The sequence below is a fragment of the Lampris incognitus genome, chromosome 18, assembly GCF_029633865.1.
Source record: "Lampris incognitus isolate fLamInc1 chromosome 18, fLamInc1.hap2, whole genome shotgun sequence".
Classification (NCBI taxonomy): domain Eukaryota; kingdom Metazoa; phylum Chordata; class Actinopteri; order Lampriformes; family Lampridae; genus Lampris; species Lampris incognitus.
In genome coordinates this window covers 23,373,093-23,400,017 of record NC_079228.1, presented here as the reverse complement: position 1 = coordinate 23,400,017, position 26,925 = coordinate 23,373,093, and the positions used below count along the sequence as shown (strand labels likewise).

At 43.1% G+C, this 26,925-nt stretch overlaps 1 protein-coding gene across 5 annotated transcripts in view; it reads right to left on the bottom strand.

Moving 5' to 3' along the window:
* Positions 1-1,312: 1,312 nt before the first annotated feature.
* pleca (plectin a) overlaps positions 1,313-26,925 on the bottom strand; it is a 71,994-nt gene continuing 46,381 nt past the window's right edge. For 4 of the 5 annotated variants that reach the window (XM_056297865.1, XM_056297863.1, XM_056297866.1 and 1 more), the window contains 15 exons: positions 23,533-23,685; positions 22,942-23,096; positions 22,392-22,518; positions 21,892-22,075; positions 21,633-21,653; positions 20,796-20,953; positions 18,862-19,040; positions 17,708-17,846; positions 17,235-17,591; positions 16,572-16,655; positions 16,378-16,482; positions 15,862-15,960; positions 9,972-13,322; positions 2,477-9,703; positions 1,313-2,307 (listed from right to left, as the gene is read on the bottom strand). In XM_056297865.1, the coding sequence (XP_056153840.1) occupies positions 3,503-9,703; positions 9,972-13,322; positions 15,862-15,960; positions 16,378-16,482; positions 16,572-16,655; positions 17,235-17,591; positions 17,708-17,846; positions 18,862-19,040; positions 20,796-20,953; positions 21,633-21,653; positions 21,892-22,075; positions 22,392-22,518; positions 22,942-23,096; positions 23,533-23,685 (11,313 nt within the window). In that variant the 3' untranslated portion in view covers positions 1,313-2,307; positions 2,477-3,502. The remainder of the gene's footprint in view (positions 2,308-2,476; positions 9,704-9,971; positions 13,323-15,861; positions 15,961-16,377; positions 16,483-16,571; positions 16,656-17,234; positions 17,592-17,707; positions 17,847-18,861; positions 19,041-20,795; positions 20,954-21,632; positions 21,654-21,891; positions 22,076-22,391; positions 22,519-22,941; positions 23,097-23,532; positions 23,686-26,925) is intronic. The other variant, XM_056297864.1, reaches the window with a different exon arrangement.

The following is a 26,925-nucleotide window of genomic DNA, read 5'->3' as shown; positions in this document are numbered from 1 at the left end:
AATATCACATCCAGTGAGTAAATATCATCATGACTTGGCATTCTGTTGACTAGAGCAAAAAAGTACAATAACCTTTCTCCACAACATGTGTTGGGCAATTACAGGAAGCATCTTCCTGTGTTCTTGATAAACACACCAGCTGGATTTGCACTAATAAGCAAAAAGACCAAATTGGCTATTATAGGTCAGATTTGTGTATCCATTTTAAGATGCCTGTGCATTGACTGTCAGCTGGGCTGATGTTAGCAGCCATGACTAGACTGCCTTTCGGTTCAGAAAGTGGTACTGACTTAACCCTGCTTTACGACATATGAATTCATGAAAGTCAATAACAATCCTTTACTTGTAAAAGCTCTTTGACGGACTGTTGTTTTACTCTGATTCTTTTTTAACAGAATATACGTTTTCTACACAAAGACGTTAACGGTTCTACCAGATATCAGATCTGTGACCAATTTAAGTCTCTCTCAGCTTTGATCACAATGCCCCCCCCCTCCTTTTTTTTCACCCTAATTGTATCCGGCCAATTACCCCACTCTTCCGAGCTGTCCTGGTTGCTGCTCCACCCCCTCTGCCGATCCGGGGAGGGCTGCAGACTATCACATTCCCCCTCCAATACATGTGGACTTGCCAGCTGCTTTTTTGCCCCTGACAGTAAGGAGTTTCGCCAGGGCGACATAGCGCGTGGGAGGAACAGGCGCCCCAACTGGCCAGAGGAGGCGCTAGTGCAGCGACTAGGACACATACCCACACCTGGCTCCCCACCCGCAAACACAGCCAATTGTGTCTGTAGGGATGGCAGACCAAGCCGGAGGTAATACGGGGATTCAAACCGGCAATCCCCGTGTTGGTAGGCAACGGAATAGACTGCCACACCACCCAGATGCCCAATCACATCCATCCATTATCCAAGCCGGTTATCCTGCTCACAGGGTCGCGGGGATGCTGGAGCCTGTCCCAGCAGTCATTGGGTGGCAGGCGTGGAGAGACCCTGGACAGGCCGCCAGGCCATCACAGGGCCACCTTAGAGAAATGAATGCCAAAAATACATTACAGGCTCTAGTCTCCTGGTCATAGTGCAGTTGAAGGCGCCGGCGCTAGGTCACAGCCCAGTCGATCCAAGGTGTGGCCAATCCTTGTTTGGTAATTTCAGGCCCGATCACAATGATTTTCAAATCGCGCTTATTAAGCCACAATGAAAATATCAGACCTACTAAGTGACATACAGTTGGAGTAATCGTATTTTCGAGCCAGTCTGAACCTGCCTGTTTTACAGAAATCATAAAATATCAAGACTTGAGTGGATCTCTCACTATTTTTCATGTTTATTTACATTATGTAAGGTGTTACATTAAAATTCCTTTCCACCATTGAACTATAAATACACCATCTTGAACAAGGCCTTTATACCCCATCTTATTAAAATAAATCCTTCAGACCTTTTAAAATGCAATAACACAAGGGAAAAGCAGATATGATGAATCTTTTCAACTTTAGTAAAACATGCAGAGCAAAAATATTTCATATCAAAATAAAATGGAGACTGAAAGAACACAATGCCTTACGACGGAAAATGTATATCAAACAAATACCAGGTTCAATGGCAATAAGTGACAAAGCTTAAAGATCTTTTTCAAAATAAAAACAAAAATAAATGGAAAAAAATCATTGCTTAAAATTAATGGCTTTCAGCGATAGTGTTCTATCTAAATAGCAATATACATTAAATACAATGCTTTACATTAATTTCCTGTGAGGATTTTCCCAGGAAAAAAAATATTCTGATTATTCTTTGAATAGTTACATACATTAGACATTCAAACCATACATTTAGCCCCATGTGAATTTGAGCATTATGACATTGAAACAACCTGTTATTGTTTTAAGGTTAAGATGTGGTATAATAGTTTTGTAGAAAGGATTAACTGATAACAGAGAAATTTTGTTATTCAGAGTTATGGATAGTGTTTGTTCAGTCATGCATCAGTCAATTTACAGTTTGAGCACCGCCCAATCTTTATATTCTGTACATATCTCCAGTATATTACACAGTATTTGGCAGGCACTTACAAAAGCATGATTTCGAGCTAGCCTGAAACTGTTTTCATGACTTCAAGATTAGTTGTAACATTCAAAATAGTCCACTGGTGAATGAATCTCATGTTGTGTGAAAATAAGATGTGGATCCTGGCTTGTGATGTACTCCTGGGTATGATCACTGATTACAGCCAATGACAGTCCAGTATAATACCATGGGTCCATATCAGAGCAAAGAGCTGGAGAGATGATCGGTTTTGAGACAGGAATCTGAAATGGAGAGAAAACACAATGCTTTATGTGAGTGAGACTTCAGGACTCCATGGGGTCTTTATGACATTAGCAACAACCTAAGTACTAGCAAAGTAATTATCAAAATATTAAATACACTACAGAACTCTATCTTTAATCCGCCAATAAAAGATTTCATTAAACTTACATGTTTTAGGTGTCCAGAGAAGCACTGGCTTACATATGATGGCCTTGTCAGGAGCTGTCCAATGATAATGGTGATGGTTATACTGGGCAACAAGGCCATTAGATGTGCTACGTTTAGCTCCTTGTTCTTCATTTGGAAGTGTCAATTTAATGACTGAAGTTAGTATCCAAAGGTCATGTCTGTTTGTGAAGGTGTTTGATGAGGTTAAACATGAACAAAGAACGGACGTTTGAACTTGTTGGGTAGTTATTCTCTGGAGACATGAGTTCATTCCCAGGTTATCTGAATGAAAACTGGGAAAGGGGAGCTTAGATATTGGCAGAGTACAGGTGGCAGTGTAGCCGGGATGGAAAAAGATCTTCGAGCTTGACATTCTTAAAGCAAACCCCAGCAAATCCCAAGTTTCAATAATTGTCTGGGGACTCCTTATTCTGCTCTGCAGAGTGGCATTCTTCTTTGTTCAGCTACTTTTTTACTACTAATAAATATACACATGTACAGAAATTTCTGCTTAACAGCTTGTTTTTACACTCAATGTAGTTTATGATAAAACAAGATAAACTGACACAAACACTTCTGGTTACAACATAGCATAAAACATACCGAGCAAACAAAATCTAGTAATCATACAACCCTAAAACTTTTGTGACATTTATAGCTCGAAATATAGAAAATGTTTCAGATATTTTATCAATGAAAACTTTGTCACAGATATTGTAAATTCAGAGTAAAATAATACAGCTTTTCAGTTTGCAAATGTATAAAGTATGATAAATCTGATTTGATAAGATAGTATAAATGGTGTCAACATAAGTTGTAATTTTAAAAAATAAAATAAAATGTATTGCGAACAAGTATGTTTAGACTGTAATAGAACTTAATATCAAAATTCTTGTAACAACCACATGCAGAGCAGAATAAAGGTAGTCTTTTTCTTTGAAAATCAGATATCCGATGAGCACTGTGGGTGTATAGCGTTAAACATTTTCTCCTCAAAAAAGCATTTGCTCCACTTAAATTAAACTATCAATATCTGCGGCCATAGCTGGGTGAGCCATATGATGAGGAGAAGGTCGTTGTGGTGAAACTGGAACCTGTGGCATCAAAGCTACCCCTTCTAGATCCTGACCTGGAACCAGTTCGTGAACCAGACCGTGACCCAGTAGCTGAGCCTGACCCACTAATGTTGTAGGGACTGTAGAGGCCTTTGCTTGATTGAGATGATGCTTCTAGCAGTCGCAGACCAGTCCCTTCTTCCACCATGCTTCTATCCATAGCATCCTTGTAGGAGATTTTAAGCTTTGTTTTAGGGCATGTGAGGTATTTAGAATATGCACTAACATCTCGAAGCTTCTGTGCAGTGCGTGCTTCTAAAGTGCCGTTTTTTACAGCCTCATCTATAGATACTCTGGAGGAAACATCTGGTTCAATTAGTCCACCGGTAAGATATTGGACCTCAAGGAATCGTTGTCCAGCCTCATAATACAGCCATCCTTTCTTTAGCGCTTGGGCTGCTGACATTTTGGTTTTGGTTCTTGGGTCCTCAAAGCCATTGTAGGCCTTCTGGGCAAGATTGATGCGGTCAATCATGATCTTATCTACGAGTCCTTTGTTCACTGCATCTGCAATTAAGAACTTTTCTCCAGTATTTGGGTCAATAATGCCTCCTGTGCAGGCCTGAGCCTCCAGCAACCTTTGACCTGTGATATTGTCCAAAAGATTTCTGTGCATGGCCTCTGTGACAGACACCTTCTCCAGTGTGTCTGTGTCCAGGATACCAGCCACAGGTCCGGTCTCCTCTGTTGGGTCATTCCATGTGGTTGCTGGGGTTTTGATAGAAGGCACTGGGCTCATGGGGTAAGAGGAAGAGGAGCCAAAGGAGGAAGAACGTGATCTGACACCACTCATGTTTCCAGAGAGCATGTCTGCAAACTCTGTGATGGACAAAGTTCCCGCACGGTATTGATCCAGAGCGGACTTGTCAATCAGGCCCTTTGAGATTGCATCGTCAATATCATATTGGCGGCCTGACCTCCTGTCAGTGATCATGGATTTCACAACCCCATCAGATGAGGTTCTTGTAATCTCCTCCCATTCACACTCTTGCTCTGCCAGTTCCATGTAGGTCTGGTGGTCAATAAGTCCTTTGCGATAAGCCTCATAAACAGACATTTCTTTGCCTGTCTCTGGGTCCACAATGACTACTCTGCGTTTGCGCACAGATGACTTTGAGGATGTCTTTCTCTCACGCTTCTTTTCTTTCAAAAGTAGAAGAGCAAGTCCAGTCTGTGGGTCTATCATGCATCTCTCCATGAGCTGGAGATAGGTGAGGTTTTCCTCAGTATTAGGGTCAAAGAAACCTTTAGTGTCATCAGAAGGGTCGGTGAGGATTTCGTTCATTTCCTCATCAAAGAGGCCACGGTCATAAGCTGCTTCAACTGGCAAGCGATGGCTCTCCTCTGGATCAATGATTCCACCAGTAGCAATTTGAGCCTCCAACAGGCGAATGCCATGGTCTTTAAGAATGAGGCCCTTTTTCATAGCCTGGAAGAGAGAGATGATCTTGCCAGAATAAGGGTCCTTGTAGCCTGTTACAGCCCGCTCAGCAGAGAGGAGTTTATCTTTGAATTCAGGGCCAACAATTCCCATTTTAACTGCTTCACTGACATTGAGCTTTAGGTTCTTAATAGGATCAATGACATATCCTGTTGCTGCTTGGGCCTCAAGAAGCTCAAAAGCAGTCCCTGGTCTAATCATGTTCTTCTTCATTGCTTGATAGATTGACAGACGATCTTTGCTAGATTCAACATATACCCCAGCAATACAGCTGATACCCTCCAGATACTTCTTAAGGTCTCTGCTTAACTCTTCCACTGTAATGACACCCTCAGTAAGTTCATTGTATGTCTTTTGGTCAATGATCTGAGAGCGAAGCAGCTCATCCACAGTAATTTGCTTTCTGAGACCTTTGAAGAGAAGCCTTCTGTCTGCCAGTGACAGCAAACGCAAACCACTTTCTTTATCAACTTTGCATCTTTTCAATAGCTGGACATAGGACTGTTTATCATCTGTAGTTGGATCAGTGTAATCTTTCACATCCCCGTTAGGATCAGATATTATGTCATGTGTCTCCTTGTTGATATAGCCGCGTTGCATGGCAACATCAGTGGGGAGGTGGAAATAATATTCAGGATCCATCAATCCCCCAGTGGCATTCTGGGCCTCCAAAAGCCGAAGGGCATAATCCTCAGGAACAAGGTCCTTTTTCATTGCCTGGAAGAGAGAAATTACTTTCCCACTGTATGGATCCCTATAACCTGTAACTGCTCTCTCAGCAGACAGAAGTTTGTCATGCATCTCAGGGCCTACGAGTCCCTTGCGTACAGCCTCATCAACAGTCAGAAGCTCATCTTTCACTGGATCAATCATGAATCCTGTTGCTGCCTGGGCCTCAAGGAGATTTAAAGCAATCTCAGGCTTAATGAGACCCCTCTTCATAGCCTGGTAAATGCTGATCCTTGGAGGGTTGTCTGACATAATGCCAGCTATACAACCAGTACCAAAGAGGTACTGTTTTACAGATGGCATTTCCATTACCTCACGAATAGTTATCTGTTCTTGTTTTAATTGGTGGTATGTTTGCAAGTCAATAATTCTAGCACTGTAAAGCTCCTCAATTGTAACTCTTCTTCTTATTACATCACATGACATGCTCTGCTCTGTCTTTAGAATTTCCCTTTGTTCAATGATTTCAATAATGATGATTAGCATTCTCTCTTTTGTGATTTGCCCTAAGCGATACTGTTCCAGGAGGCGGCAGCTCTCCCCATCTGGAAGCAGGTTTGACTTCATTACATCCCATAGGGTCACACTCTTTCCAGCAAAACTCTCATGTGGGATATCTACTTGAGTGTCAGCTAAGTCAGTCTGGGCCTGTTCTTCTGAGTACTGATAGGACTTTTCAACAGGGGCTAGAGCTTCAGCCTTTGAAAGAGGCAGGTAGCACAGACCAGAAGTGTGATCGTTTACACATTTCTCCAGCAGCTGCTTGTAGGTAACACATTCACTGGTATTGGGATCATAGAAGCCTTTAATGTCCCCTGAAGGTTCATTGAAGGATTTAGCCATTTGCTTGCTGAAGTAGCCCCGTTTAATGGCTACATCATTGGGAACTCGGTGGCTGCTGACTGGGTCAATGAGCCCTCCAGTTGTAAACTGAGCCTCTAGAAGAGGGATAGCATGTTCTCGTGATACTAGCTCTTTCTTCATTGCTTGGAATAGTGAAATCTTATTGCCTGTGTATGGGTCTTTGTATCCAGTCACTGCCTTTTCAGCTGAGAGAAGTTTTTCATGAAGCTCTGGGCCAACAACTCCCACCTTTACAGCATCATCCACAGAGTGCTTCCGATTTTTGACCGGATCAATAATGAAACCAGTTGCTGCTTGGGCCTCAAGTAGTGCAAGCCCAGTGTTTGGTTGCAAAATGTTATTTTTAATTGCTTGATATATGCTTAATTTCTCCTTTGACTCCCCCAAAGTTATACCTGCAATGCAGTCTGTACCCTGCAAGTACTTCCTGACTGTTTCAGTGTCACTAATTTCCTTAGGTTGCTTCCTGCCTTGCTGGAGTTGATCAAAAGTAGCCTTATCAATGATGTGGGAATCAAGCAATGAGCTGGCAGTGACAGGTGCTCTAAGTCCTTCAAAGCAAGCCTTTTCCTTCGTTCTGTCCTCTTTTTCCTCAACCATTGTGACCACTATCTTAATCAGCCTTTCAATTGTCACTTGGCCTATTCTATATTGTCTTATCAACTCTATTCTCTTTTCCTCAGTGATGTATTCAGAGTGTATGATCTCCCAAATTGTGACTTTTCTTCCTTTGAAAGGTCCATACTCTAACTCCATAGTTGCCTGGTCCAAATTCTCTTTAGTTTTGGCCTCAGTAATTTTATGTTCTTCTTTTGACTTTAAGGCTTTCTTTGATAGAGGAAGCAATGGAAGTCCAGTCTCTTTGTCTGTGACACATTGCTTCATGAGTTGTCCATAGGAAGCATTCTGTGATGAGTTAGGATCGTAGAAAACCTCTGTTTCCTCAGTGTTCTTGTTAAAAGTCTTTGTCATTTCCTCGTCAAAGTAGCCACGTTTGCAAGCAACCTCATTTGGAATGTGATAGCTTTTAACAGGGTCGATTATTCCTCCAGTTGAGAGCTGTGCTTCAAATAGACGAATGCCATGTTCTCTCTTTATGAGGCCTTTGTTCATGGCTTCAAATAAAGATATAGTTCTTCCCGTGTATGGATCTTTGTAGCCATTGACAGCTCTCTCTGCAGACAGAAGTCTTTCATGTAGCTCTGGGCCAACAAGACCTGATTTAACAGCTTCATCAACAGTGAACTTCTCATTTTTGACAGGGTCAATTACATATCCAGTTGCTGCTTGAGCTTCCAGAAGGTTCACTGCGGTCTCTGGTGACATTATCTCCTTCTTCATAGCTTGATAGAATGACATTTTCTCCTTGGTTGATTCATTCATCACTCCAGAAATGCTGTCTGTTCCTTTCAGTGCTTTCTTTACAGACTCCATCTCAGAGATCTCTTTAGCGGTTACCTTCCCATTGCTCAATTTATTGAATAAGTCTTTGTTTATGATCTTCGATTCTAAAAGTTCACTGGCAGACACTGGAGCCCTGACACCATCAAATATATTTTCATTCTTCTTCTCTTTGTCTTCCACAACAGTGATCACAATTTTTATAATCTTTTCTACCGTGATTTTGCCTGTCCTGTACTGGCGAATCAAATCCTTTCTCTGTATTTCAGTAAAGTACTCTGAATTGATGACTTCCCAAATGGTGACAGTTTTGCCTTTGAATCTTCCAAAAGGAACAGTGACATTTGATTTACTCAATATCTCTTTAGTCTGCTCATCTGTGTAGGTTACTTCAGTTTGAGCAGCTTTCTCTGTGACCGGTAAGATTAGCAAGCCTGTCTCTTCATCCTTGGTGGACCTTTCAAGTAACTGCTTGTAAGTGAGATGTTCCTGAGTACTGGGATCAATGAATAATTTGATTTCATCACTGGGATCAGCTAGTTTCTTGTTCATGTCTTCATCAAACTGACCCTGTTTATAGGCTGTCTGAAGGGGTACTCTATGACTATTAATAGGGTCAATTACTCCACCAGTTGCAAGCTGCACATCCAGGAACTTGATAGCCTGGTCCTTTTCAATGAGTCCCTTTTTCATTGCTTCAAAGAGGGAGATTTTGGCACCAGTATAGGGATCTTTGAAACCGGTTGCTGCTCTCTCTGCTGAGAGCATTTTGTTATGAAGCTCAGGGCCAATTAGCTCATCCTTAACAGCCTCATCCACAGATAGCATCTTGTTTTTTACTGGATCAATAATGTAACCAGAAGCTGCTTGAGCTTCTAAAAGCATTGTGGCAATGTTGGGAGTAATTTTCTTCTCTTTCATGGCACGATAGATGCTCATTTTCTCTTTTGATGGGGTCAGTATGCCACCAACACTATTCTGGCCCTTGAGACATGATTTAACTTTAACATTTTGTCCTAGGTCTTGCACAGTGGCTTTGCCTTTTTTCAGTTTGTCAAATTCCTTTTTGGTAAGGATACCAATATCATGGAGTCTTTCTGCAGGAACCCGCTCTCTAATACCATCAAATGCTAATGCTGATTCTGCATTTTTCTTCCTACCATCCACCTCAACTGAGCCATTGAAAACTTTCTTTGTAGTTTCTACCATTGTCATAGCAATTAACTGCTCCTCAGGAACTTTATCAGTCTGGACTTCAGTTTCCTTGGTCTCGGATGTGGCTGGTTTGGGAGCAACCTCCAACTTCTTCAGTTTCTCTCTAAGCTTTTTGTTCTCCTCTGCCAGAAGTTTTTCCTGTTCAAGTCTTTTCTTTTCAAGGTCTTCCATTTCTTTTTGTTTCGTCTTCATCTCTGCCTCAGCATCCTTTTGCTTTTTCAAAGCAGCATCCATGGTGGCTTGAAGTTTTATTTTTTCCTCTTCCATTTGCTTTCGTTGACGCTCTTGCTCATCTTTGAGAGCTTTAGCCTTTTTTACCTCATCTTCAAATTGTTCTTCAAGCTTCTTTTTCTCTTTTTCAATGGCCTTCTCCCTTTTCAGCAGCAACTCCTTCTCTGTAAGGAACGTCTGTTGTAGAGTTGTTTTCTCTTGCTCAATCTGCTCTTGTTGGGCTTGTGCCATCTAATTAGAAAAAAGAACATTAGGAAAATGTCATTGTATCACTCGAACACTGCATATAGGCATGAGAGAATGCCAATAATCATAAAGATCATTCGGAATTACATTTTTCATTATGAGGTTTTGAATTGCATTCACATAAACTGTGAACCTTGTCACTTGTTTCTGCAATTTACATTAGATGTTAAATATAGACCATTATCACAACATTAATAGTTTATCAATGTTATTTTTATATCTTGCCATACAATGCTAATTTTTGTCACAATACCTCTTTAGACTTATTCTGAAGTTCCTCAGCCTCTTTCTTCAATTTCGCCTTCTCCTTCTCAAGGCCAGCAATGGCATTGCGCAACTCATCAGCTTCTTTGGTGCTCTGTAATCTCTGTGCCTCCAGCCTTTCCACAACAACTTTATCTGCAGTTTGTTTCTCTTTCTCTTCAAGACGAGCTCTAATTTCATCAGCCTGTTTCCTGAATTTCCTGGCCTCCTCTTCTGCCTTAGACTGAGCATCACTGAGCTCTTTAACCCTGAGTTTCAATTTCTCTGCCTCAGCTGAAACTTCGAGCTGCCTCCTGCGCTCAGCTTCTAATGACTTTTGGAAGCCCTCTGTCTCCTCATTAAGGCGCTGCTGCATCTGTTGTTTGTCCTCGAGTAGTTTTTGAGCTTTTTCCTGTGCCTGGTCCTTCTGTCTCTGGAGCTCCTCTGCCTCAGCTTTCAATGTGGCAGCCTCTTGGATAGCCTGTATTTTCTCCTTGAGCATTTTATCTGCAAGAGTGCGCTGTTCAGCAAGGTCAGACTCTGCAATCTGTCTCTGTCTAGCTGTTTCTTGAGCTTCCACACTAAGCCTGACAGCATCCTCTGCCAGGGCCTTCATTTTCTCTGCCTCCTCTGCGAGGAATTTCTGTGTGTTATCTTTGTCTTTCTTTATGAGGCGCTTATTTTCTTCTTCAATCTTCAGCTTAAGCTTCAGCAGCTCCTCCATCTGGATCCTGACCTTGGACAGTTCATCCTCAACCTGAGCTTTTTGTTTGACTGCGTCATTTACCTCACCCTTTAATCGCTGCAGCTCTGCATCCAGGACAGCTTTCTGCTTATCAGTCTCATCTAATTGTATCTTAACCTTTGTCAGCTCCTTCTCAACCTGAGACTTCTGCTTGAGCGTTTGTTCGGCTTGTTTTTTGTGCTTGGCCATCTCCGTGTCAGCCTGCCGCTTCTGTTCTAGAGCTGCTGCCTCAGCATCTGCTCGCCTGGAAGCCTCCTGCTCGGCTTCCTTCCTGAGCCTCTCTGCATCCTTTAGAGCTTTGGCTTGTTTGGCAGCTTCCTCCTCTGCGGATTTCTTCTGCTTTTCAGCTTCCTCTGCTTTTTCACGAAGTGAGGCAGCCTCTTTCTCTGCTTTGCCTTTGGCTTTCTCAGCAGCTTGTGCAAGTTTCTTGGCATTTGCAAACTCCTCTTTTAGCTTGTCCTGAGCAAGACTGTCCTCTTTCTTTTTACTGAGGACATCTTGTGCTTTCTGCTCTGCAGCACTACATTTCTGCGCTGCCTCTTTGGCTAATACGATCTGTTTTTCTGCCTGTTTGTCAGCTTCCTCTTTCTGTTTCTTGGCTTCGCTGGCTTTCTTTTTGAGGCGTTCAACTTCCTCCTGAGCAGCCTTGCATTGTCTTGCTGCTTCTTCCTCTGCTGCAGTAATCCTCTTAACTTTCTCCTCTGCCTCTTTCCTCTTCTTCTCTTCCTGTACAGCAAGCTTTTTCAGCTTCTCAGCCTCTTCCTCAGCCTTGAGCTTGCTCTGCTGTGTTTCGTCTGCAGTGCTTTTCAGCATGTTCAATTCCAGTTCCAAATCAATCTTGCCTCTTGATGCTTTCTCAAAGTTGAGTTTGATGATACGGATCTCCTCTTCAACCACCTTCCTTTGATGAAGTGTCTCCTCGACAATCTTTTTCTGCCGCTCCAGCTCAGAGTCAGATGAGTTCTTCAGCTGTAAGATTTTCTCCTCAATGTCCTGCTTATGCTGCGATGCTTGGTCCTCCAATAGCTTTCTCTGATAGGCTTCATCCTCAGATTGTCTTTTAAGTCTTTCATTTTCTGCTTCTTTCTCTTTCAGGGCAATCTCAGCCTCAGTCTTAAGACGAGTTGCCTCATTGATGGCAGCCAGTTTTTCTTTCAGTATCTTTTCAGCCTCAGTTCTTTGACGAGCTGCATCTTCCTCTGCCATCTGCCGCTGCTTCTTAGCCTCCTCTGCGACTGATCTCAGTCTGGCTGCTTCTTCAGCGAGGTGTTTCATTTTCTGCACCTCGGATTCAAGAAGCTGCTTGCTTTTCTCTGTGTTAGTTGTCATTTCCTTCTCAGCGTTTAGCTTCACCTGAAGAAGAGCATCCATTTCACTCCTGACTTTAGCCAGTTCCTCCTCCAGTTGTTTTCTCTGGTTTTCAGCAGCATTTACCTCATTTTTTAAGCGCTGGAGCTCACCATCCAAGAGGGTCCTCTGTTGTTCAGCATGTTCAAAGTCAGCTTTTAAGCGTATACACTCCTGCTCTGCAGACAGCTTTTGCTGAGCTGTTTGTTCTGCTAGTTTTCTCTGTTTTTCCAGCTCTTTCTCTGCATTTTCCTTTTGTTTTAGTGCAGCTTCTTCCGCCTTAGCCCTTTTCTTAGCATCTCGCTCAGCCTCCACCTTCTGCCTCTCAGCTTCCTCTTGAGCCTGACTCTTGTTGTGGGCTTCTTCCTCAGCCTGAAGCCTTAACCGCAGAGCCTCATTGGCCTTCTGTCTCCACATCTCAAGCTCTTTCTCTGCTTGTTCTCTGGCTTGGTTAGCTTCATCTTGTTGTTTCTTGAGTTTTTCAGCCTCCTCCTGCAGCTGAAGGACGGTGCCCTGTTCTTTCTTCAGCGATTCCTCAAGCTTAGTTGCCTTTTCATCAAACGCCATGCGTTTGCTTTGTAGCTCAGTAACAGCCGTCTTCTGTGCCACCTCCTCGACTACCTTGATCTGCCTCTGTTTCTCCTCCTCAGCCTGTTTCATGCGCCTCTCTGCCTCTTCGGCTTGCATTTTGAATTTCTGTAGCTCGTCCATTGCTTTCTGTTTCTGCTTGGCAGCCTCTTTCTCAGTCTCAGATTTGTGTTTAAGCTCTTCCTCCGCTTGTTTCTTTTTCTGAGTCTCTTCTGTCACCTGCTTACGAAGCCTCTCTGCCTCTTCCTGAGCAGCTTTCCTCAGCTTCTCAGCCTCAGAAGCCTTGGCTCTATGCTGCTGCAGCTCAGTCTCAGCTGTTTGCTTCTGTTTAATTGTGGTCTCTAACTGAACTCTGATGATGTTGATCTCCTGCTCTACCTTGGTGCGGCTGAGCAGAGCCTCTTCCACTTGCTGATTCTTGGACTTGACCTCCTGCTCAGACAGGCTCCTAAGCTGTTGCAGCTCTTGCTGAACGCTCTGCTTCTGTTTTTCAGCATCCACAGCGACATCTTGCCTTTTGCTGGCCTCATCTTTCATTTTCAACTTCAGCTCCTGGGCTTCTTGTTCTGCTTTGGCCACAGCTTTTGCATGGGCCTCAGCTAACTGTTTTTGTTTGTCTAACTCCGCCTGCATTTCTGCCATCTTTTTCCTCTCCTCTTCCTTTAGTTTTTCAGTAGCTTTCTGCATTAGTGGAAAGAAAAAAAGGGGCAAAGACAACGTTAGGGAGTACAGTGTTAGAATATAAAATAAACATTTAGTATTCACGAGGTTGAAAAACATGTAGGTACATATAATTTTTACACATAACTTTATGTTATGTCTATTCATAATCAACAAACATTCGTTTTAACTTGGAAGGAAAATACTGTATTGGGGAAATGCTTGTCACGTCGATCTAATGTATGGCACACAGAATGAGACTTTACTTCACAACAAGGCACAACACTACACTTTGGATTATTATGATTTCATGCAGTTGAGTATTTTTTTCTGATTGTTGTTCCTGAATGACATTTTAAATGTTTGCACAGTCTCTATGTTATAAGGACTGATGTAAAATTAACATTGTTCAATGTAATGAAGTGGAGGTTATGGCAAATAATGCTTATGTATTATATTGTCAATAGAATTTCACTATGATTATTAATAGAGGTTATCTTATCTTATAATATCAAAACAAAACTTTGTAAAACTATTTAAAGCAATCAACTCCTTGTGAGCTCCTACCTTCAAAATAGTCAATATTTTATCACTTGGACTTACATTACAAGGGTACAGTAGAGTTTGATTGCTGGCTAGGATGGTGTAATCCTTCAGTTTTTACATAGTAAAAATGCATCAGTTTAGCATTAGCTGTCTAAAGCAGTGTCGTAAGCATAGATAGGCGCAATAATAATTAGCAATATGCAAGGTGTGTTACATACAATGCCTCTGCTAAAAACATGATTTGATAAGCTGTCAAAAATAAAAAAGTCATGTTAGAGACTGCAGTAATGCTGTGCGAATGCACCAATCTGCAGTATGTGCACTTTGAGGAATAGCATAGTGATGCAGCAAATGGAGCATGGATTTCTTAAATAACAGAAATAGACTTTGGATTAAATGGAATTTACAAAAGAAAAGTCCAAGGTTGAATGGCACTAAGTTAAAGAAGAGATGAAGTTTACATTAAGAGATGGGTATTGACCTTTAGTACAAATGTTAAATGAGTAACAGACAGCAAAGGGAAGGTTCAGAATATATTGAAATCTATCTTATTCAACACAAATCAAGTCTCCTCTTAGAGAAAAAAAAAAATTGTTCACCCAAGCTTCTTTTGTTAAGATACTGGTAGCTCCCTCTTGTTGTCATTTGTTAGCAATGCTGCCACTTGGTGGGAAAGTACACCCTTACAAGTCATTTCAAAAGGCTTTATCGTTCACTTTACAATTATAGTTATGAATGTTGGCTTGCAAAAAACTTGTAATATTCCCACACTGTAATGACTTGAGCTAGAATGCAAAAAAAAAAGGTCAATGCCAATTTCTCTGATATTAAAAACTTTTCACTGTGCTAGCTTCCTGTACATTACATGACTTACAGTGGGCTTTTCTCTTTGCCAAGCTAACCATGTTATACCCAGCAAATGTAGGCACAATTAAGTTAAAATAGGCCAGTGGCTATTTGGTATCCACAACAGCCAAAGAGAATGCAATTCATTGGTTGTTTACTACCTGGTTCATGTCATTGAACATCTCTCTCACATGAGTGAAGACTGGAGGCTAATGATAATATATAGCATCTTTGATTTTAACAGTGTCTGAGATGAGGGGAATATTGCACTATGTTGGGCCCTGCGATCATCTCATATTAAACAAATGCCAGTGAAGTGGCTCGAGCTAAAACTTGAACTATGTTCCCCAGCGATTTGAAAATTTGTCAGCAATAGCAAGAGGGCAAAAAAGAGGGCTTGTTTAGTGATGAATCAGAGAGGAGAAATCCTCAGCCTTCCCTTTAAAGACAGAGAGACAAACTTCTGACGTAAAGGAGGATGATATGCAGAGGGGGTGGGGTGGGGTGGGTCTTCTTTTTAAATACCTGATACTTTGGGGTTAATTCATCTCTTAAGCGCCCAAACATGATTAATATTCATCATGACAAAGCACTGTCGAGCAGTTTAAAGAAGCAAACAAAATACAAGGGTTAGGAAAGCAAAACTAAAGTGCTCAGTAAAGAAATAACATAGATACATATATATTTGAATAGCTAGTTTGAAGCTTCCCCATCACCGGAAGTGTGTGGGTGATGTCAAGCATAAAAAATAAGAATAAAATTAATAATAAACAGCGTAGGACAATCATTTGGAAAACATCTGACTGAATTAAGGGGCCAAATCAGCATTATGTGTACTAACAAACTTATAACTCAGTTGTAAATCGTGCTTTGACAAATAATACACAGTGTAGGTGAAAGAGAGACGGATAGTATTGGGGGGGGGGTCGGGGAATGTGACGTGCTGCAGCACTAGCCCTGAATGGTATTTAACATGTATCATAAGTCATGGCTCCTTAAATTTGAGTGCCAACATTCTGCGAGTAATCCACATGAATTGACCAAAGATTTCCCATACATTGATTTGGAATAGTGGCTGTTTGGTCCGTGTGTGTTTTCTTTTATGTTAGTGGACTGAGAGTTTTTAATCGCTTCTGCTGCCTGCCTTCAAAGGTGTGAGTGTATTTACCTCTTCGTTCTCCAGACGACGCTGTGTCTCCGTGATGAAAGTGATGTACTGGCTGGTCAGAATCATCAGCTCGCTGTAGCGGGTTCTCAGAGTAACATACTGGAAGAAATTTAGCAGTGTGAAATACATTTCAATTCAATTCATTTATCACATATCTAATAGCTGTGCTGTGTATTTACTCGTGCATATTCACCGTCCCATCCGCTCAGCTGTCATTTCACTAGTTAGTATTTGAGTTTTCAGGGCTTTCCTGTCGAAGGTTGTTAAACATGCACAACCTCGTGCATATGCATTTTGGGTCAAAAGTCTTGATTTTTTCCCCCCACAATAAATGGGGAAATGTAAAGTTGTGGTGTGTAGTTTTAAATAATTTTACACAAAATAACTCAAAGCCCAGTACCTAAATGTGCCTGTGCATCCCTGCTCTTTTCAGTAAACATACGATAAATCTTTTAACATAAACCAAGCTGAGAAAGACCGCATCTGAGGCAACACGGTTGTATTAACTACACTTACCTCTTGGATGATGTTATCTGATGTGGACTCCATTTTAGTTTTCTTCAAAGGAGATGCTATGGGATCCTGGAGTGCTTTGTACGTCACAACCTGAAGCTCATAATCCTGGGAAAACACAGTGAAAGTGTGAGGTGTGAAATGAGCAGAGTATCAATCTTCCCTGAAGCTAAATCCAAAGCTTTATCCGAAGATACCTTGACTGCATCAATATATGCCTTTGCATATTTCTGGCAATCTTCAACCTTGTCTCTGTTTTTCTCGATCTCCTCCAGGAGTTTCTGTAGAGATGAAAGAAGGTACAAAAAAGAACGTATTGAGGTGAAAGGGCAATTCACAATGTATTTTCATATTAAACAGTGACTACAACCCTTCCTGGGTAAGGAAACTAACAACGAGGGCCCTTTTTTGTTGTATAAATTCCTCAAAGAAAACGTTTTAATTTTTTCATTGATTACAGAATAATTTCTTGTGATTAATCTACATGACAATGATGTCAAAATGAAGTAAGAATATATACTGGACTACAAATCGTGCCTTTTGAATGAAGGTCCTTACCAATGCCCTCATTTATCACACATTTTGAAATCTACAGTGGCAGTCCAGTGTATGTTCTTACTTCGTTTTGGCATCATACACTTTGGGGGGATCAATGTGAATAGACAGCAACGTACATGAAACTGAGTGGCAACTAAATCTCTTCTTTCGTCAACAGCAAGTTGACACAAATTAGCAAAGGAAAAGTGTTTTTGATTAGGATCCCTGTTGTGTGAAATTCAATATATTCTCTCTCCCTGATTCTTAAATATAACCACCAGGGGGAGACATACTAAAGCTACCTCTTTGCGGCTCTACATTACCTTCTCCTGTGCCAGCTGCTCCTTGAGAGCCTTGCTGTCGCCAATGGGCACAGCTTGGATCTTCTCCTGCTGCTGCTTGGCTTGGCCCAACCAGCTGATGAGCCAGTCGTAGCTCTTGCGATAGGAGTGCATCTGGCGTCCCAGGAGGTCCAGCTCTCGCTGCCGCAGATCAATCTGGGCGAACACAGCCTGCCAGCGCTCCAGGAGGCTGCTGACCAGCTGGCGGTAATGCTCCAGCTCGGCATCTCGCTCACTGTGAACTCGCGTCATGCGGTCGTTGATGGCCATCGCCCTCTTGAGCTCCTCCTGCAGCCGATCGAATACTTTCTGGTCGGCCTCTGCCTCACCTTGCATTTTCTGGGGGATAAGAAAACGAGAAAAGGGGCCATCTGAATAAAAGGATTTAAAAAATTTGTGACTTTCATGCTTCAAGGCAACCAGGAGTATATTTCCCCCCCTTTAGGATGAAATACCTTAAGCTGGCTGCGGTAATTCTCCACCTCCTTTTCATCGGTTGGCACCTTGGTGACATCACGCAGACGGCTCTCATAGCTCATCAAGGCGTCCTCTGCGTCTTTGGTGCTTCTGATCACAACGTCAATGGTCTTCAACCTGAAACCAAGAGTGTAAACTGTAGCAGTAGCAAAACCATTCTGTCAAACATGCTACAAGGAGTTTTTTACTGATTATTTATCAGTCTCAATTTGACTTTGCTGCCTCTATATGACCAAAATAAGCAAATGACACCATCAGCTAGAAGATGAAATATTGCTTTATAATGATTTCAAAAGTTTCTCTCTGGGTTGGATTCGCCACAAAATCTGACAAAACGATTTACGTCTCACAGACGGAATAGATGGCCACAGTTAGAGATATCTCATCACTGTATATCTTCCAAACACCACTACATATCTCACTGTGCTCTTCAAAACAAATGCATGAGCTACCGGATGGTAAATGTCGATTTTTGCTTCAATGAAGTCGTTCTTCTGTCAAACATTGCCACGCTTGGGTGTCTGGGTGGTGTGGCAGTATATTCCATTGCCTACCAACACGGGGATCACCGGTTCGAATCCCCGTGTTACCTCCGGCTTGGTCAGGTGTCCCTACAGACACAATTGGCTGTGTCTGTAGGGGGGGAAGCCAGATGTGGGTATGTGTCCTAGTCGCTGCACTGGCGCTTGTTCGGGGGGGGGGGGGGCTGGAGGGAATAGCGTGATCCTCCCATGCGCTTCATCCCCCTGGCGAAACTCCTCACTGTCAGGTGAAAAGAAGCGGCTGGTGACTCCACATGTATCAGACGAAGCATGTGGTAGTCTGCAGCCCTCCCCGGCTCGGCAGAGCGGGTGCAGCAGCAATCAGGATGGCTCGGAATTGTGGGGTAATTGGCTAGGTACAAGTAGGGAGGAAAGGGGGGAAAAAAATCCCCCCAAAAAAAAAAAAATCATCGCCACTCTTGTCTACCATGTCTGTCGAACAAAGTCAACCAATATTCCAAGCTCCTGTAGAAGCTTTAAAACGTACATTACCCTTAGGCAAAACTATTAACAAAACAAATCAGTGATTGCTATGAAATCTACATGACTATCATGAAGCAACTCTTATCGGTAAAGGTTGAAAGGCTTACTTGTCCAGGTAGACAGAAGACAGGCTATAAATTTGCTCCATCTTCTTCAGTGTGAGGTCGAGCTCGGAGCGCAGCATTGGAGCTGTGCCGGATGGCTGAGGGGAGACCAGCACCTCCTCCGTCTTCTCAGCCATTGAGTTCAGGTCTTTCTTCAAACCCTCCAACTCTGACTGGACTTTCTGTTATCAACACAAGGACAGACGAGTTGTTGCAAACACATATTTGGTTTTACTAACATTATATACAGCTGATAACCATGAGAATAACATTTCTTTGTCATACAGTGGCAAAATGAGATCAGGAAAAGCAAGTGCACTAATTTTGAAGCCGTGTGTGTGAGTGATTTCATAGATATGTTCGTATCGGTTTGTGTTGTTCCTTGGGAAGGCAGGGAAAACCTACAGATGATTTTGAGCAGTACTTTTACTCTGATAGCTCTATTATGGTCTATTAAACAACAGTTATAAGTGAAAGTTGGTAAGCTATGGGGGTAAGCATCTATTTTCTATTAGTTCCACACAGACAATCAGTGATGATATCAATCCATCATTTAAATATACAGAAAGACATTTGCCCTCAAGGTTGTATACAATACTTCAGACATACATCATTCTCTACCCTAAATAGCTCATAAACTTTGATTGCTATGGCTGGACCAAAGACAGTGAGAATAACCATAGGTACTTTATATGACAAATTCAGGAAAGCACAGTTTCTATTCTGTTTACCATTACTACCATAGGGGATGAAAATACTACCATTTCAATACATAATCTTTCTGCATTACAGTCAAATTAAGCTCTACTTCCAGTGTGCTATAGGGCAGGGGTCCCCAATAGGCGGCCCGCGGGCCACGTCCGGCCCGTGACGGGTTGATTTATGGTCCGCGAGAATTTTTGGAGAAATGCCAGAAGGAAGAATTTTTTTATTTCCCTACCAAAAAAAAAAAAAAATTCATTTCTTAGTAAAAGTAAGACTAGTAATATATCGAAAAATAGATGAAAAATCTCTGTTTAAATTATAATACCTGCAACGTATCGACACCAAAACAAACTAACGAACAACATGCTGCTGGAGGTTGAGTGGCCCGTGGTTTTAAAAGTGGCCCTAAAAGTGGCCCGCTGTGAAAAGTAATTGGGGACCCCTGCTATAGGGTATCCCAAATTATAGTACCCCATAGAGAGTTTCAAGAATTGTTGAAGATGAACCAGACTGTTAAAATCATTGTGTGCACCAACATCCCAGTAAAAACGTCTTTATGCATGCTCAATAATCCAGGTAAGAAAATCACAGAAAGTTGAACCAGTTCATCTGGACACAATGTTTACTGGGAGAAACATTTAATCACTCATCTAAGTGACCTCTTCAGTCTCAACCGATTGAAGACCTTGAAAGCGTGATCACTGGTCTGTAGATGGGTTTAGATTGTGGAGTCCTGGCCTGACAGGAGCGCTAACGTGTCAGGCCAGGACTCCCCAGTCTGCACCCATCTACAGGACAGTGGCCACTCTTTCAAGGATGAGGATGTGCACATCCTTGATAGGGAGGAATGCTGGTTTGAACGGGGAGTCAATGAGGCCATCTATGTGAAGAGGGAATGACCATCCCTGAACCGGGGGTGGGAGAGGGCTAAGAGTACATCTGCCACCATCTTACAATGCTGTGATTGCAACCATTCCAACCATTTGCATATGAAACCAATCATTGCTTTTGGTCGTTATGCCACTGTATTGTTTATAAGGGTGGGGATACCTGCAGTCAGGTGAGATTGAAGAGGTCCCTTAGATGAGTGATGAAACATTTCTCTCTCAATAAATGTTGTGTCCAGATGAACTGATTTAACTTTCTGTGATCCCAGTACAAACATCTAACCCAGATTTACATAGACAAAGCAATCTTTTTTTTTAATGTAATTTAATCTTCGTTAACTTTACCGTTTGCTCAGCAGTCTTAAGAGCACAGGCTTTAAGTGGCTCCTTCTCCACAGGCTGGCGGAGGCGTGTGACGGTGCGGGTCTCACAGCCCTCCAGTCTCAGACGCAGATCCTTGAGCTTGGTCAGGTAGGTCTTGCACACAGACTCGTCCTGCTCACCTGGATTTATTGGGAAACCATTTATTATGTGTGTGCCAAGATAGTGTGTTTTGGATAAAAATGGCTGGCAGTTAGATAGTAGATCAATCAAGGTCAAGAGTCTCACTCTTTAATGAGGATTCCCACAAAAATTGAGATCTGCTTTGACAACATAACTGTAAGAAAGTGAACCCCATTGTGGAAAGAAACTGTTGAAATACAGAATTCCTGCAAATCAATTTAATATGTTTAGCTGGGGCAGGACAACTACAATCCATAATTTGTGGAAGAAATTGTGTCTCAGCATATTTCATGTTATTTACAGTAACATGCTATAATAGTAGGCACTACAAAAAAAAAACCTCACCGCTTCATGCATGACTGTTACCATGTGAATTATTTTGCATACCATTTAATCATTCGCAGAAATTGGCACTGATATTGCAATGGTGCACCATGCATATGTGAAAGAAGAATGCGATGATGAAAGAAGTTAGAAAAAGATTACCAGAAATGGTGAGGATGGTTGGGAGGAAGTCATGATTGTGATTATGATTTAAGTTGTGATGTTGGTTTTGATAGTGATTGCTGTTAAAAAGCGGGTGAAATGAAACACCACAACATGACAGCCTTTGCTGCACACACAAGCATCCCTACACTCAGCCAAACAAACTCTGGCACCACAGCCAAACCACCTTACCTCCTTTGGGTGCCACATAGCCTGTAAGGTGAATGCAACAGTCAACCAAAACTAATTGACATACACTCTGAACCAAGAATGAATTTCACAGCAAATGACTATTCCGGCAAATGATTTCGCAACAGAATGTGTATGTTCAATGACCAAGAAAAACAACAACAACAACAGAAAGTAAATGTGTTGAATAATGAACATTATGGTATTTCTTGACAAATCATTCATGCACTGATAATGGAAAAAGAGCAAATACTAATCTCACCTTGTTCCATAGAGCTGACCAGTGTGTTGTAGCGCTGGTTGGCCTTATTGTAGCCATTCTCTACTTGCAGGCGGTCCTCTGCCCCAAAAAGCTGAGAGTCCTGGCTGTCTCTCAGGAAGTCCTGGTAGTGCTGCTCCAGGTTCCTCAGTGCCAGGCGGTACTCTTCCACTTTGAGGGTCTTAAACTGCATTGTGGGTGATGGTAGTCAGGGGGAGTAAGGACGTGTAAGCATATTTGAGAGTGATATTCATTCTGAATGAAGTAAAGATCATGTTACACTTGAGTTATCAAGATCTGTTAACTTCTGACTTAATTTGATTCATTTTGGAAAATCCTGAACAATGGGCAAACTGTTATGGATAGCAATGGATTCGACATATAAGGTGTCTATGACTGCAGAAACAAGAAACACTTTCCATTGAGTAAATTAATATATCTATTTTGGATATTTGCTACATTTCCTCTTATCTTTTTTTTTCATGTAGTCTCTGTGTTTTTACCATTGTGATGTTCCAGGAGTTGATGATGTGGATGTCTCTCATCAGGTACTGCCATGACAGAAGACTCTTCATGTCCACATTCATCGTCTGCCACAGCATCAGCAACCTCTGGAGATTGCCATCCAGTCTGGAGATGGAAAAAACAGATGTTGGATGCACTGTTTGTGTCTCACGTTAGTACTGTGTGTGAGTCAGAGAGAGTGTGTGATTGTGTTTCCCCCTCCCTTGACAAAGGCCTGTCAAGGTAAGCAAGGCATTTAAACCACAGTAGCACTAGTGTGGGCACTCAGTGAATAGCAGTGCAAGATTGTAGCTCCTCAGTGTGCAAATGTATCAGTGCAAAACAGAGCTGTGCTCACAGAGAGGTGGAGTACTCTGTAAAATCCTCCCCTACAAAAATACCAGTTCAAATATCAAAAGTTAAGACACTGAGGTAAAGAGATCAAATCAAACATGAAGTGAGGCCAGCCCTGGTGTGTACGCATTGTGAACAGGATAGTGATTTTAGGTAAAGAGTATGAAGCCAATAGATGGTAGGAGGTCAGCTCACCCTGTGACACCGTTCAAAGCCTCCTTATTGGTGGGAGGAACCTGGAAGCAGACGGAGGGCACAGTCGCCTCGCTGCCTTTGTCATTCACCACCCTCCATTTGTAGGGCTGAGAGTTGTTTAACAGGAAACACTCATCTCCTTTGTGAACTGTGATCTGGAGGAGAACATGAAGTAGAATTTCACACTCAATCGAAGACCAAATCCTTTCTCTTCTTCACCCTATTCAATGTTCGGATTTTTTTTTTTTTTGCCTTAACAGATGCATGTGTCTCTGTTAATGATAATAAATGCTAAGAGCTGGCTAACTTCCTATTGGGAATTTGTATCACCATAACTTAAAAACAACTGATAAATAATAACCATAATCCAAACAGTTAAAAATAGCTTATACAAGCTCAGCCATGAAAACATGGGAAACGAGAATTCAACAATTCAAGCGTGAGCATGGGCGGCGTCATCGCAATTAAAACACAATGTGTTTGGAAAGATGTATTAACACTGCTGACACAAGTCAGCCGGTTTTCAAGAGAAATGAGCCAAGGTATGGTGTTAACATTTCCTCCGGCGATAAGAGGCATAGTCCTGCTCACCTCCATCTGCTTGAAGTCACAGACAGCTTGGATGGGCAGCTTGCCCTTTATCGGGGTTGCAGCGTTGCGTGGTTTCAGCTGAATAGTCGTCTTGGCCCGGTGGTTCAGGCCGTCCAGGTGGGTTTTAAATTCTATCAGCTGCTCTTTCTCATCCTATAAACAGATCATCATCATCAAACACAACAATTAAGTTGTTTCACAGTATTTTCTGCACAAAATTGTTTAAATGAAATTTATGGGCCTCATTCATCAGTCATTTGTATGTGCAAATTTGTTCTTGCACACCCATGGTATGTTTTAGCCCTGAAATTTGTCTCAGAAACCAGTGTAAAACCTGGGTAACCTGTGAATTTAGACCCCGATTGACTAACACTGATGTCTTTGCAATTCTGGGTGATGGCTTGTTGCAAAAGGTAGACAATAGATGTTAGGGGGAAGGAATTACAAATAACAATCAGGCTTTGTTTCTTTCTGTCAGACAATGTTGAGGGATAAAACATTCCTTGGGTGTGTAAACAAATTTGTACATACGAACGATTGATGAATGAGGCCACATGTTTTTTGAATGTTGGTATATGTAAGTCTATAGAATCCGATATATCATGAGTATGATATATTTTTGTTAATCTCATCATCATCCACTTCTCCAGGTTTGGGTCATGGTGGCAGCAAGCTAAGTAGGGCACTCCAGATATCCCTCTCCCCAACAGCGCCCTCCAGCTCTTCCCGGGGGATCCCAACGTGTTCCCAGGTCGGATTGGACATGTAGTCCCTCCAGTGAGTTCTGGGTCTACTCTGGGGTCTCCTGCCAGTTGGATGTGCCCGGAAAACCTCCAAAGGAAGGCACCCAAGAGGCATCCGACTTCAACTGGCTCCTTTTGACACGAAGGAGCAGCAGCTCTACTCCGAGCTCCCCCTGGATGTCCAAGCTCCTCACCCTATCTCTAAGGCTGAGCCCAGACACCCTACGGAGGAAACTCATTTAAGCTGCTTGTATTCACGATCTCACTTTTTTGGTCACTACCTAAAACTCATGACCATAGGTGAGGATTGGAACGAAAATTGAGAGCTTTGCCTTCCAGCTCAGCTCCCTCTTCACCACAACGGTTCAATACAACTCCCGCATTACCGCTGATGCTGCACCAATCCGCCCGTCAATCTCCCGCGCCATCCTACCCTCACTCGTGAACAAGATCCAGAGATATTTGAACTCCTTCACTTGAGGCAACAACTCATACTCAAACCGGAAGCAGCAATCCACCATTTTCCGATAGAGAACCATGGCCTCAGACTTGGAGGTGCAGACTCTCATCCTGCCCATTTCACACTCAGCTGCAAATCGCCCCAGTGCATGCTGGAGGTCGCGTTCTGATGAAGCTAACAAAACCACATCATCTGTGAAGAGCAGAGATGCAATTCTGAGGTTCCCAAAACGGATACACTCCTCACCTTGGCTGCGCCTTGAGATCCTGTCCATGAATATCAGAAACAGAATCGGAGACAAGGGACAACCTTGGTGGAGCCCAACACTCACCGAAAACGTGTTTGACTTTGTGTTGAGAATACGGACACAGCTCTCACTTTGGTTATACAAGGATCAGAGGGCTTGTAGCAACTGCCCCGGTACCCCATACTCCCGCAGCACTCCCCACAGAGTGCCCCAGGGTACACAGTTGTACGCCTTCTCCAAGTCCACAAAACACATGTAGATTGGCTGGTCAAACTCCCATATCTCCCTCAGCACTTCCACAAGGGTAAAGAGTTGGTCTGTTGTTCCACGGCCAGGATGGAATACGCATTGTTCCTCCTGGATCCGAGGTTTGACAATTGGTTGGAGCCTCCTTTCCAGCACCCTAGAGTAGACTTTCCCAGGGAGGCTGAGCAGTGTAACATCCTGATAGTTGGAGCACACCCTCCGGTCCCCTTTTTTAAATATGGGAACCACCACCCCAGTCTGCCACTCCACAGGTACTGTCCCCGACCGCCACATGACACCGAAGAGGCGTGTCAGCCAAGACAGCCCAACAATGTCCAGAGACTCCAACATCTCAGGGCGAATCTCATCCACACCCGGCACCTCACCACCGAGGAGCTTCTTAACTACCCCAGAGACCTCTGCCAGGGATATGGGTGGGGCTTTCCACGAGTCTTCAGACTCTACCACTGAGGGCATGCTAGCTGGGTTCAGGAGCTCCTCAAAGCATTCTTTCCACTGCCCGACAACATCCACAGTCTGGGTCAGCAGTTCCCCTCCCCGGCTGAACACAGCCTGAGTCAAGCCCCACTTCCCCTTCCTGAGTCGCAGGATGGTTTGCCAGAACTTCCTTGAGGCCAACCGAAAGTCCTCCTCCATAGCCTCACCAAACTCCTCCCACACCCAAGTTTTTGCTTCCACGACCACCACAGCCGCAGCCCTTCTGGCCTCCTGGTACCTGTCTGCTGCTTCAGGAGACCCCTGGGCCAACCAAGCCTGAAAGACCTCCTTCTTCAGCCTGACAGCTTCCCTCAGTGCCGGTGTCCACCAGCGGGTCTTAGGTTGCCATCTCAACAGGCACCAATGACCTTATGACCGCATCTGCAATAGAGGCTTTGAACGTGGCCCATTCAGACTCCATGTCCCCAGCCTCCCTCAGGATATACGAGAATTTCTTCCAGCGGTGGGAGTTGAAGACCTCACGGACAGGGGCCTCTGCCTGATGTTTCGAGTTCACCCTCACTACACATTTGGATTTGTCAGGTCTGTGCTGCAGCTTTCCCCGCCATCTGATCCAGCTCGCCACCAGGTGGTGATCAGTTGACAGCTCTGCTCCTCTCTTCATCCGAGTGTCCAAAACATATGGTCACAGATCTGATGATATGACCACAAAGTCTATCATCAATCTTCGGCCTAAGGTGTTCTGGTACCAAGTACACTTATGAACTACCTTATGTTTGAACATGGTGTTTGTTATGGCCAGTCCATGACTTGCACAGAAGTCCAATAACAAGGCACTGCTCGGGTTCTGATTGGGGAGGCTGTTACTCCCAATTATGCCCCTCCAGGTTTCTCAATCATTGCCCACGTGAGCGTTGAAGTCCCCCTGCAGAACTATAGAGTCCACAGGCGGAACCCTATCCAGGGCACCACCCAGAGACTCTAAACTGCTGCTATTTGGTGCATAAGCACACACTACAGTCAGAGCCTTCCCCCCAGCAACTCACAGTCATATAAAGGCAACTCTCTCATTCTCTGGAGAGAACTCCAACACGGCAACACTCAATCGGGGACTTGTGAGTATCCCCACACCCGCCCAGTGCCTGTCACCTTAGCTAACTCCGGAAAAGTAAGAGTTCAGCTCCTCTCCAGGAATTTGGTACCAGAGCCCATGCTATGTGTGGAGGTGAGCCCAACTA